General features: G+C 37.9%; 1 protein-coding gene across 1 annotated transcript in view; it reads left to right on the top strand.

Moving 5' to 3' along the window:
• The window catches only part of LOC109285507 (protein eyes shut homolog), a 131,975-nt gene that overhangs the window by 92,507 nt on the left and 27,178 nt on the right, over nt 1-12,290 (top strand). The window contains exon 3 of the mRNA XM_059723135.1: nt 7,436-7,608. Within this exon, the coding sequence (XP_059579118.1) occupies nt 7,436-7,608 (173 nt within the window). The remainder of the gene's footprint in view (nt 1-7,435; nt 7,609-12,290) is intronic.

The raw sequence follows: 12,290 nt of genomic DNA, 5'->3' as shown, positions 1-12,290 counted from the left end.
AAACTACTTAGTCTCTAGGGCCAGGTATAGACAGTACATGTTTACCAGTATACATAATCAGAAACCAGTCTATGCCCATAGCAGAACAGAAGTTCAGCAGACAGAAACTGGTTTCAAAATGGAGAAACCCTATATAAGATTTCCCCCCCACCACCACCAAAGGACGAATGTGTGTTCTGTTCGCTACTGATCTAAACTATGTCACTTATAGAAAACTAAATAACTTAGATTGATTCTGCCTCAGGCTTTTTGACTGCCTGTACCTAGCCTAAGGTACTGCCCTGCACAACTTTCTGCATGACTTCAGACTAACACAGTTTGTTCTCAAACTCTTCAGACTCAAGGCACCCTCCATAACTTTTATAAATCGAATAGTATGCCATTTCAAAAACTTATTTATTTATTACAGCGCTTACCTCCCTGCAGAGGGGCCAGGAAATGAAGGTGGAGGAACAGCCAGGTAGTGATAAGCCTGAGCCTGCACTAATATGTTTAATGCCTCACTCCTCCTGGCCCCCTGAAAAGGGTCTTGTAGCATCCTGCTTGAGAGTCACTGTAGTAGACAGTGGTAGTATGGGCTGCAGTTGCCTACTTCCCACAGTAAAGGGGTACCATCGCACCTGTCTACTCCCACCCTCTCCACTGTCCAGAAAAGAGGGGTGAAGCATATGTTTGCAGTGAGGTTAGATTTACCATAAATTGCAAAAGCATGCCATCCAGGGAAGTACAACTGGTAATTCTGAAGTCACAGATGTGACTGCAGTGCAGACAGGATTGAGACTCTGGGAAGTAATTAATTCAGGTTTTCTTTTGCAAAATTATTCCAGGTTTTTCTCATGTGCATTGATTATGTGGGGTCTATAAAGCAAAAATAGCACCACAGCACCAGGGGCAAATCCAGGTGGTGAAGTGCCATCTCCTTTTTGGACCATGTCATAAGAGCAGCAGCTGGGGACTTTATATCTTTAAAGCAAACAAGAATCATCCCCTCCCTTCCCCTCCATGCATTCCGCTGCTGCCACTGTCCCCAGCTGACCTGAAAGTGGGGGAGGAATATATATGATTAGATTTCTATTTCAAAATCAACACTCCAAGGAATATCATGGAGCAAATGCATATAACTATTAGATAGATAGATAGATAGATAGATAGATAGATAGATAGATAGATAGATAGATAGATAGATAGATATACGCTCTGCTGGTTGAGTGTCTCCTAAAGAGACAATCTAATTATATATATATAATTAAATTGTCTCTTTAGGAGACACTCAATCAGCAGAGCGTATGTTAGAAAAGAAGTGAGAAAACAAAAGCGAAATAGATTTTATTTTTAGACTAACACAGACTTCATTACACTTTCCTACAGTAGGATATTCTGTATTTAAAATATTGATGGATATTGCTTAACATGAAAATCACTATATTCTGAAGTCAGATGTCTGTTCTGTAAAATATTTAGCAGTTTGTTCTTTATTTTCATGATTTTTAACCCTCCTAGTAGTTTCAAATACAGTTGCTATATTAGGAGATATAAAATTATGAGATTAAATGTTTATACAGCCTGAAAACTCAGATTTTTCTTCTTAATCCCTAAAGGAAGATAAAGAGAATACTCTGTACTTCTACAGGAAATTAATAAAAAGATACATTATTCCTTAAAAAAGAACAGAACAGTGCATATGATGTGATGCACATGTACTAATACTTAGCAGTAATGTGTATTCTTGAATTTTATTTGTAAATAGTAGCTATAAGGACATAAGAGCAAGGGATCATTTAGAGTTTTGGAAGCAGCTTGATGGTGTTGCAATTATGCTCCTCCAGATGAATTATGGGGGAGCTTTCAAAGGCACAGATTGTAATTAGATACCATTGGCTTTCAGCAGGAGTTAGGTATCTTTCTGTTATTTGTGCCTTTGAAAATCTCTCCACGTGCTTTTGCCCCATGATATTCCTTAGGATGTTGATTTTGAATTATGCAAATTTTCGATCTTTAAATTTTTGTTTTATTTTATTTTTATATTAATCCCCAAATAAGCAGTCAATCCTTATTAAGGAAAGCACTTAAGCATGTGCTTAACTTGACTCCTGAGGGACTTAAGCACATGGTTTAGGTGAAGCACACAATTACTGCTGTCTGAATAGGATGGATTCAAGTGTGTGCATAAGTGAATTCCCGGATTAGGTTCTAATTTATTTTTTGATGTAAAGCTGACCCATTCCTTTACCCTTATTCTCTCTTGTAAATTGGAAGTTGGGAAGCAAGGCATTTGGGTTCCCTTTAAGATGAGTTAAAGCCTTTTTCTCAGCAGTGCTTCTAAAATAAATTAATAAAGAACCCAGAATATGTGATGCAAATGTGAACTGCATGCATACCATACCAGCACCATGCATCTTTTCATCCATACTGGGCGTGTCTACCTGACATACCATCAGCAGGCATTAACCTTGATACCACTGCTACTGTGCAGTAGCAATGAACTACTGTGCAGTAGTTCATTGCTACTGCACAATAGGGTCAAACATGACGTGCACCGCTTTGACTGTGCAGTCCTAGCGGGTACAGTGCAGTCATTTAGTCATTTAGTCATTTAGCTACAGCTGTAGCAAGTACTGAATGATTGTGCGGTACCAACTGCACAGTCAGGGGCACATGTAGATGTGCCCACTGGGACCAAATAACAGAACTGGAAACCCAAATCTGATTCAAAAGAGTTTAAGGACCTTGTTCCCAGGGTAGTACAATGATTTCACTAAACCAATTTTGAAAATATTTTCACTAGTACAGTTACCAAAGCCAGTTTAGCTTACAGCTGGCATGGACTTGACATACACAGTCAGCTGTGGGTTTATGGAGAGAAGCAGTTTAGCAAAGGCTTACACTGAAAGGAAACGAAATTTCAAATTAATCACTAGAACTCTCAAAATAATATAACTTGATAGGAAGAAAAGGCTCAAAACAGTAAACCCAACAAAAGCATTCAGATCTAGAGCTGGTACAGTAATTGAGGAAAAACTAGATGAAAGTGCTATAGCAGCAGGAAGGCTGACTTTATTTTTTTGGAACTGTATAATGCAAGGTAAGATTGACAGACACATTATGTACTAGAAAACCTCCTGCTGAGAATGAGGGAGAAATGGCTTTTTTTTAAAAACTGTCCTTTGACTTCTCTAAGGTCATTGATCAGATAAGGTTGCTTCTAGCTATACAGCATTTCAATGAGGCTTGTCCATTGTGAAAGATTTTCAAAAGAAGAACCAAATCCCTTTTACATCATGTCAGTCCTTCTCCAGGAAGAGATTTAACCTTTCCTACTGTGGAAGCATAGTTACAAATTAAAAGTTTAAATTGATAAAGCACAAAGTTGTTTTAAATATCAAGTTGGCCTTGTGGGTTTTTTTTTTTTTTTTTTTTTTTTTTCTTGGCCAGGCCGGAAGTGATGTAAATCTGCCATTTATTTTCATAAGTAACTTGGCAGGATATTATAAACTTCAATATTCTGCACATAAGAGACAGAAATATAGAGATAGCTCTAAACAACAAGATTTATAGAAGCCCATACCTACTTATACATTACAGGTTCTGCATTTCCTATGGAATTTAACATTACCAGAGTTAAGGTCTGTTTACTTCATTTTAACAGTGATTTGCCAGAGTAGAGAGAATGCATGCATACATCTTAGCCAGCTTGCTAATATATCTTCTAGCATATCTGACCAAGAACTCCCATGAGATTTGAAATAATCAGACTTTTCTGATTCTTAAGTGATAAATTATACAGTACCTTTCATAAAGGATCACAAAGTCATTTGAAAGTTTGGTAAGTAGCAGTAACCTCATTCTGCAGACAAAAAAAAAAAAGGCATGGAGATGGTTATACTAAGTAACAGGAAAACCAGAGAGAGGTTTTAGACATGGGATGATCAAGGATGAAGAGACTAATCACTTCACCTACCACTGCTGTGGTACTATGCAGTACTATATGTGCAGCACAATACCATAACAATTATGACAGAAAAGAGAAAGACATCATTTATTCACTGGAAACTGCAATGGATAAAAATTTCACTTGTGTTAAAAATCAGCCATAATCCAATCTCCCTAGTAGAAGAAAATGATGCACTGGGATAATTAATTAACCCCAGTCTCTAAGCCCTATGTTTTACGACTCATGTGAAGTGTTTCTTCAAACATCTCCCTACACCTATCATATTGCATTGAGGACATTGGTTTAGTACTAATTCTAGAGGAAGAAATACATCTACTGAGTTGCTAATATAATTTCCTGCACAAAGTTTTCCTTGAAGGTTTTGCTATCCAAGTTCTGCTCTATCCCATTGTATAGAAGAATTCTGAAATAAAGGAAGAAGAGTCAAGAAAAAGTTACTAGTCAACCTTTTGTGGTGTTGTAGAGTACAAGCTACAGAGATTTGGGAAACATGATTTATAAGAACTGCCATTTACTGGGTCAAACCAAAGGGCACCTTGCCCAGTATCCTGTGTCAAACAGTGGCAGAGAATGGCTGCTGAAAGGAAGAGTAAATAGGGTATGACCAGGGTTTTTTCCCCTGGTCTTCTCCCATTTGCAGCCTACTGTAAGAACTGTACTTGGAAGTTTTTAAGAGCTGGTTAGACTAACACATGACTGGGATGACTTAGTTGAGGATGATTTTGCTTTGAGCAGAGGTTTGAACTAGGTTACCTCTTGAGGTCCCTTCCAGCTCTACTTTTTTACTGTTCTATGCAGTTTGATTTGAGGTTGCAGTTCCTGGAGGTCTCTGTTGGGAGTCAGGACCCCACTGTGTTAGGAGATTATGTGAAGTAGCTATTTGACTTTTTAGTGATGGCTAATAAATACATTTCAGCAGGACAATCTATTTTTTTTTTCAATTTTACATCCTTAAAGAGATGCTTGATGCATTTTTTTGTTCTCTACATCAGGGTTTCAACTGTCCACATTCTTTAGTTCCTGGACATATTTATCCAATGCCTTCACCTTGTACTCATTTATATCTGTATAATGTGAATGTAGAACATTACCACTCTGACATGACTGAGTTTTATACACATTTTCTAAAGATATGATTGACCAAAGAATACCAAGCAGTGGAGAATCCCACATGAGAGATGCCCCTTGTTTTTGAAGTGTCTATATTTTTACAATAATAGAATGGAATGTGGGAGTCCCTGGGCCATTTTTACTAGATACATGGGCAGACTGCTTTAGGACAAGAAGTCATCTGGGAAATAGTCTCCTAATTGCTAGTTAAGATTTAATCCTCTGTGGGTTTTCCTGCTCAATACTTTCCTGTCATTATTTATGGGAGACTTTGAAAAATACCACACACACACACACACACACACACACACACACACTTTTTACTTCATTGGGGATCATGCTTCTTTTTGTTGCAGCATTTACTGTGGCAGGTTAATTTTTACCATGAGGTGTTATGCATTTGTTTAACCTGACAAGATATGCCATTTACCAGTATTTTTTTTCTCAGATAACTAAAGTGTTTAAAGCTAAATGTAAAAAAAAAAAAAAATCTTTCTATTCTGTCAGTCATCAGTAATGCTCTTTGCTTTCCCACCTTTGCAAACACAAACACATCTAATAGCTAATCTGAGAGATCATCACCTTCAATTGCAAGTTTCCAGAATGACTTCAGACTAGAATTATATTGCTTTCTTTAATTAGTTGAACTACATAATGTTGGTATTAAAACTGTTGAAAGCAAGCTCCTCAATGCTGCACAAACTAAAGCAATGCTGTGTCTCATTTACATTCCTCTCTCAGTGTCAGCAGCAGGTCTATAAATAGAACAGACTATACACCAAAATTTATTATTGCAGCTGATAGCAATTTTCTTTTTTAAAGGTGTCTGAAGGCATTATTCAGATGGATTCATTCTGGTAGTCTTTCCAGCTGAGATTCTCCCTCTCCTGAAACAGTGGGTGGTCAGCTTTGAAAAACACTAATGAACTGTTAGGCACAAAGACTGTCAGAAGAGTTATTTATTTTCTTCTTTTAATGAATGCAGGGGTTCTTTCAGCTCTAGATGATTTCCTCTAATCTGAATGTCTATGGGTTATGAAGCAGTGGGTATATTTTTAAAAGTCATACCCCTATGGCATTTTATCACTAAACTTTCCAGGGATTATGCTATTATCAGGAAAAACATAATGTCGGTAGTTTGACATAGCTCACATTATGTCTTCTGCAATCAGACCCATGGGCACGTATGACCTTATCAAGTGTAGGACAGATGTGTTTGCACGGTCAACATACTGAGGATCTATAGCAATCATATAAACTAACCTATCTAGCTTGTCAAGCTAATTTTTCATCATAAAAGAAAAGAAAAGCAGGAGCTTTTAAAGACTCTAGTCCTAATAATACACATTAACTTGAAATGCTTCATGTACAAGTCCTTTTTTATCCATTTAGCTTTCTATATTGCTTCCATCACTGTGATATCTGTGTGCTTTAAAAATGTATGTGAATAGTTATATTTGCTTTTCTCATCCCATCCAAAGTCAAATGAAATTGGTTAGAACAAGGTTCTTTGGGTAGATGTGAGATCTTTTATTAGCCCAACTAAATAGTTGGAAAAATTGTTCTTTGCCACTTCTTTAGATTTTCTATATGCCTGGAGAAGGGTGTTTGTGCCCAGAAACTTGCAAAGAACAATTTTTCCAATTATTTAGTTGATCTAATAAAAGATATCACATCTACCCAAAAAACTTTGTTAGCCTATGTTCTTAGACCAACATGGCTACAACCAACAACCCTAATTGGTTAAAACATATTTTCTCTTCTCTCTTTGAATATATTTAATGCCTTCATAAGTGATAATGTTGGATATATAAGGAAAGAGATGTCACCCTTCCATTCTGGTTCAATTTCAATTTAACTACTACTTCAGGTATTCAGGTATCTTTCTTCTGTTACGTACCATTGTGTTGTCAAATGCTATCATAAATTCTTTAATGTATGTATAGATGCTTTGCTTTTGTACAAAAAACTAACATGGCTTTCTCTTTCTCTCCATCTCTCCCCTTTTAAAACTTAAAGCAAACAGCTATTTTTTTTCTTATCAGTTATTTTAAGCATATTATAGAAGATGAATGTGTAATGAGAAGCTCTGGAAGTCACATACTGTGAAATGAAAGAAGAGATAAATTAACACTATAAAATGGATTTCCTAAAATAGAGCCCATTTACTCAAGTAACTTCTAAAGCACTTATACATTTCCACTGTAAGGTATATACACTGAAAAACACAAGTTAAAAGCAGAGATGAAAACAATTCATTATTGGAATTCAATGAAATTGAAAAAAAATGCTGCCTTAGTGTTTTGGTATTTAAAAGACTTCTTTAAAAATATATATCTTTATAACATTTTTATTTTTATTTAAATCCACCAGTGATACAGAAAATTGGTTCTGTGACTGCCCTAGATTCTACTCTGGAAAGCTTTGCCAGTTCACAACTTGTGATGAGAATCCATGTGGAAATGGTGCTACTTGTTTTCCAAAATCCAGTCAAGATGCTGTTTGCCTCTGTCCTTATGGAAGGGCTGGAATCCTCTGCAATGATGGTAAGAAAGATATTGTTATGGGTTGGGCATAACCATCACCATTCATTCAAGGTAGGAACAAGAAACAGTTAAGCTCCTTTATGGCACAAGGTGGCTGAAAGAATACCAACCTTTACCCCAGCCACAAACACTTGAAACCATCCAAAAGAGTAGCATAGACTAGGAATTTCACCAGATATTGTTTTGTGATGGCATTTATGCCTGTGAAAGGTCCAAAGAAGCTGAGAGAAGGCAACAGAAGCCCCAATAGCATTGTCCTAAAAAAGTTAAGTGTGGGATTTACAGGCTTGGATCTGAAAGCAAACAAACTATTTTCTCTTTGATTGTTTCTGTATTCAGAGAAACTGAGCTCTGTACATTTAGTGAAAGCAAACAAGATTGCATCAAAGATACCCAATTCCATCAACAATTTCTCCTCCAAATAGTAACAACCGACAGGCCCTGAACTTTAGATAACTTTTCAGTCAAAGAGAAATGACAAATTAGCAGGGACTTTGACATGAATCAGCAGACAGGAACAGTAAGATGAAGGAAAATGAGTAATGCTAATCAAATAAGCCAACTTGACACACATTAAAAATTACAAATTCTCTCCTCCTCATGTTCTTTTCAAACACTACAAGTAACAGCAGGCTCTACTACTGAGGTTCACTGGCCAAAAAGATAACTTACACAGACCTAACACCCTAACCTGCCACAGGTAAGGAGGGGAACCACAGCAGTTCCTATAAAAGGTTTTTAATATGCGCACAAGAGATTCCAGGTAGAGGGCTATGTGCCTCTGCTACAGGGGAAGGTAAAAATCCCCAGAGTCTGTACCAATCTGACCATAGGGTAAAATTCCTTCCTAACCTCAAATATGGCAATTACTCTGACCTTGAGCAAAGGGAGAAGATCCCTACCCCCTAGCCAGGAAACCCTGGCTTTTAAGTTCTTGCAGGAGCATCAGCACACCCCTGTCAAAATCCCTGGCTTTGGCTTTAGCCAACACCCAGTGCCCCTGAGGAAGGCCTGACATATGTAGCAGAAGCTGACTTGAGGGTGGTGGGGAACAAACACTTGCCTGAGATCATTTAGACAGGGATAATTTTGCCTTGAGGCAGGGATTGGACTAGATGGCCTCCTGGGGTCCTTTCTAGCACTATGGTTCTATGATACTATGGATGCAGATTTTTAAACTATAGGCCTATTGCAGAAATGTCATAGATGAAGCTGCATACCTATATGAACTTTGTACATATGTGAGAATGGGATAGTAGTAAATGACAGAAACTTTGCAACCTAGTTGCAACCAATGCACTGTGCTTATTTTCCTACTAGATACACACCCAAGAGCCTATTAACATTTCTAGGTAGCACAGTTAATCAGGTGTTTCCCCATATTCTAGTCAATGCTATCATTTGAACAAACAAATAGGACCTGTTTTGCCCAAGAATTATTCACACTCCTCCAGCAGGGGTTTCAACATCTACCTGAGGATAGAATTGTAACTTCTGTCATAAGCTTTGTAAATTATGGGTGATAACTTTGGCCTGAATTTTCAAAGTATTGAAATATCTTCCTGAACCTTTTCCCAAAACAATTGCATGTCCAGCAATGCTATTCAATAGTGTGAAACAGAAAGCAATGAAGGCTGTATCTAGGTCAAAATGTAGAGGGGATTTTAGGGAAACAATATGTAATGATTCAAATATGAACATTGCCATATCACTAGGACTTACAAGAAAACAATGCCATGGATTTTTCATGAGCTTTAATTAGATGACCTCTGGAGGTCCCTTCCAGTCCTACTTCTCTATGACTATTAGAGACAGCATTGTCCTGTCACATCAGAAAGAGCAGAGTGCCAGAACATTGGTTTGGTCTGAGTCAGAAGACAGCACTGCTGAGCTACCAACACCTGTACTATCACCATTTTTGTTTTTGTTTTTTGAGGTGGCACAAAAGTAGCTAACAGGGCCATGAAGGTTAAAGTCTCTCTGCCAGGGTAGCAGTGGCAGTAGGCACAGTGGCAGCAACAAGGCTGGACGTGGCAGCAGGGGTAACAGGTGCCATTTTTGGCCCCCTCTAAGTAGGTGTCTAGGCCTGGTCACCTGTCCCTTGTTATACTACTGACAGCACTAAAAGAAGTAATGTAGGGAGGAATACCAGCAGTCACTGATTCAGATCTACATAAAGGAAAGTCATGCTTTTGTAAGCAGAAGAAAGAAGAAATCCTGCTGAGGAGAGTAAATGTGGAAACTACACCACATCAGACCAAGCCTTAAAGTCTGATATTTCACCTTTGCAATATTAGAGGCATGTAAGTGAGAATACATTATAGGATCCCTAATTATGATATTGTGTTATAGCACAGGGAGAAGGAAGCTATCCCTCCCAGGTACAGTCTACTTTCCACAGGTTGTACCCCATGATGCACATTTCTGGGGTTTGTTGTTTGTTTGGTTTTTTGGGGGGGGAATTCATAATATTTTCCATTCCAAAGGGCTCATTACATTTTCATATGATACAGAATGCATTCAGCTAATTTTAAAATGTGGGAATGGGAATACTTACATGCTTCAAGTTACCAAGCTCTGCAGAATGAATATCAGTCTGCAAACAAATCACTCATTCTTAGCTATGTCGTTGCACTCTTTCACCTTCAGAGTAGCTCAGGTCTACCATCTAAATGTAGCAGCTTGGTGACAGCAGACACCCAATGGGGATTTCCATAGGTAGAAAACTGCGTAATCACAAGGCTTCTGGTCAGTGCTGAAAGAGTGTGGGATGCTGATTAGCATTGCTGATCAAGAATTTATTTTCTGGGTCACCTGCTGTCAACCAGGTCCTAATGCCCTACTTCTTATTTTAAATGTTTACATATTGCAACTGGTGGCACTGAACTCAGAACAATAGCCAATGCACTGAGCCAGGGCTAAAGATTGAAGGCTGGATTCTTATCTTATTCAAACTAAAGAGTATGTAAAGAGTAATGTCACTGAAGTAGGTGAAGTTATAGCATAAAAAATGGGAGCCACATTTCACATGATAATGAAAAAGCTTAGCGGGTAACAAATATTTTTGGGTAATAAGAAAGAAAGATACATGATAAATAGGCCACTCTGGCTAGAGTAAGTAGGTATAAATTTCCTGAAGCTTAGCTAAATGTACTAGTAGGGTAAACAGTGATGTATAGGTGAAATTATTTTAGAGGACTTTTTCACTGAGTGCCAAAATCTTCTTTTTGAAATCAATTACAAATCAAACTCATTTTTAATACCTTCACTGCTATAAGTAACGGCTGCTTACTACTATAATGTGTGTTCTTATCACCATTCATTCTTTGAATAATGACACCTAATAACACAGGGGTGGACAATTATTTCAGTTGGAAGGTCACTTAATGAGTTTTGGGGACCTATCAGGGGGCACATCCAGCTCTGTCTCTCTATATCTTGCTCTTTCACTCTGTCTCCTCTCCTCTCCTCTTCTCTCCTCTCTCTGTTTGTCTCTCTCCCTCTGTTTCTCTCACCTCTCTTGCAGGATAGATCCTGTGAATTGGTGGCCATTCATTTGCTGGCTGGATTGAATCTGTTGGCAGACCATCATAACCTCTTGCCAATGGCATGGTATACAACAACAAAACACAGATGCTATACATTTTAGCTATTTAGGGTTCAGGTGCATGAGTTGGAGAGAGCCCTGAACAGCTTTAAAGAAGAGTTCTCTGGGCTTCTTGCACATTTCCAAAGCAAGAACAGATCCTTCTCAGGTTGCCTTTCCAAAATAAGCAGTGAAGCCCTGTCATGAAATCTATGCTGTCATCCTAACACATACCCATGCCTGTACGCACACTCACTTTTGTTCCTATTCATTATTACTAGTTTGTCAGTTCTTGCAATTTTAGTCTCACAGTCTTTCTATATTTTAAACCTGCAAGCCTTTCCACATCCAAGTACTCCCACATCCAAGTACTCCCATTTGACTTAAAATAGTTTTAACTCATTAAAGCAAGGACAGAATTGGGCTTAGTAGAAGTCAATGGGAAGACTGCATTTAAAACATCTTCTCACTGCTGATGCATGCACATTATAACTAGTAAAAAGTAAGCAGAGAAATAAAAGACACAAAAGGCCCTACTAAGATATAGCTGTTAGTTTCAAAGACCATTCTGTTAGTTATATATTAGTGTCTAATATACCATAATATTCAAAGTTCAGATGTGAGAGTCAGAAACAGAATTTGAAGATTCCTCTTAACTAATGTGAAAATTGGAAGAGTAATATATGAAAGGATGTCACACGTTCAATCTTTCATCTTATTTTTAGCCCTATAGTTACTGTCGCTGTTGCCAGGAAGATGATATTCTGGAAGATTTTTTTATCCAATTATTTGTTGGAGGTGAAGTTTCAGATTTCCAGCTTATCATAATTCTTGTCTTTGCAGTTAGTAATGCTGGATTTAAACATCTTTAACACCCCTAGAACTCATCTACAAAGGGAGGAAGAGGGGGGGAGTCAAGTTTGTACTGAGTTGAGATGCACAACTTCTGCATATTTCATGATGCAGTGTACCTATTTCAATACAGCCATCTGGCTCTTTTTCCTGTCTGATTCATGGCTTCTGCACAGGGGATGACTTTCTCCACATTAAATGCCCAGCACTGCCAGCAGGTGTCCCATGTTCCTTTGTGCTGCTC

This window comes from Alligator mississippiensis, chromosome 1, assembly GCF_030867095.1.
Source record: "Alligator mississippiensis isolate rAllMis1 chromosome 1, rAllMis1, whole genome shotgun sequence".
Lineage (NCBI taxonomy): Eukaryota > Metazoa > Chordata > Crocodylia > Alligatoridae > Alligator > Alligator mississippiensis.
The sequence above is the reverse complement of the archived record's forward strand: the minus strand, read 5'-3'. Positions and strand labels throughout refer to the sequence as shown.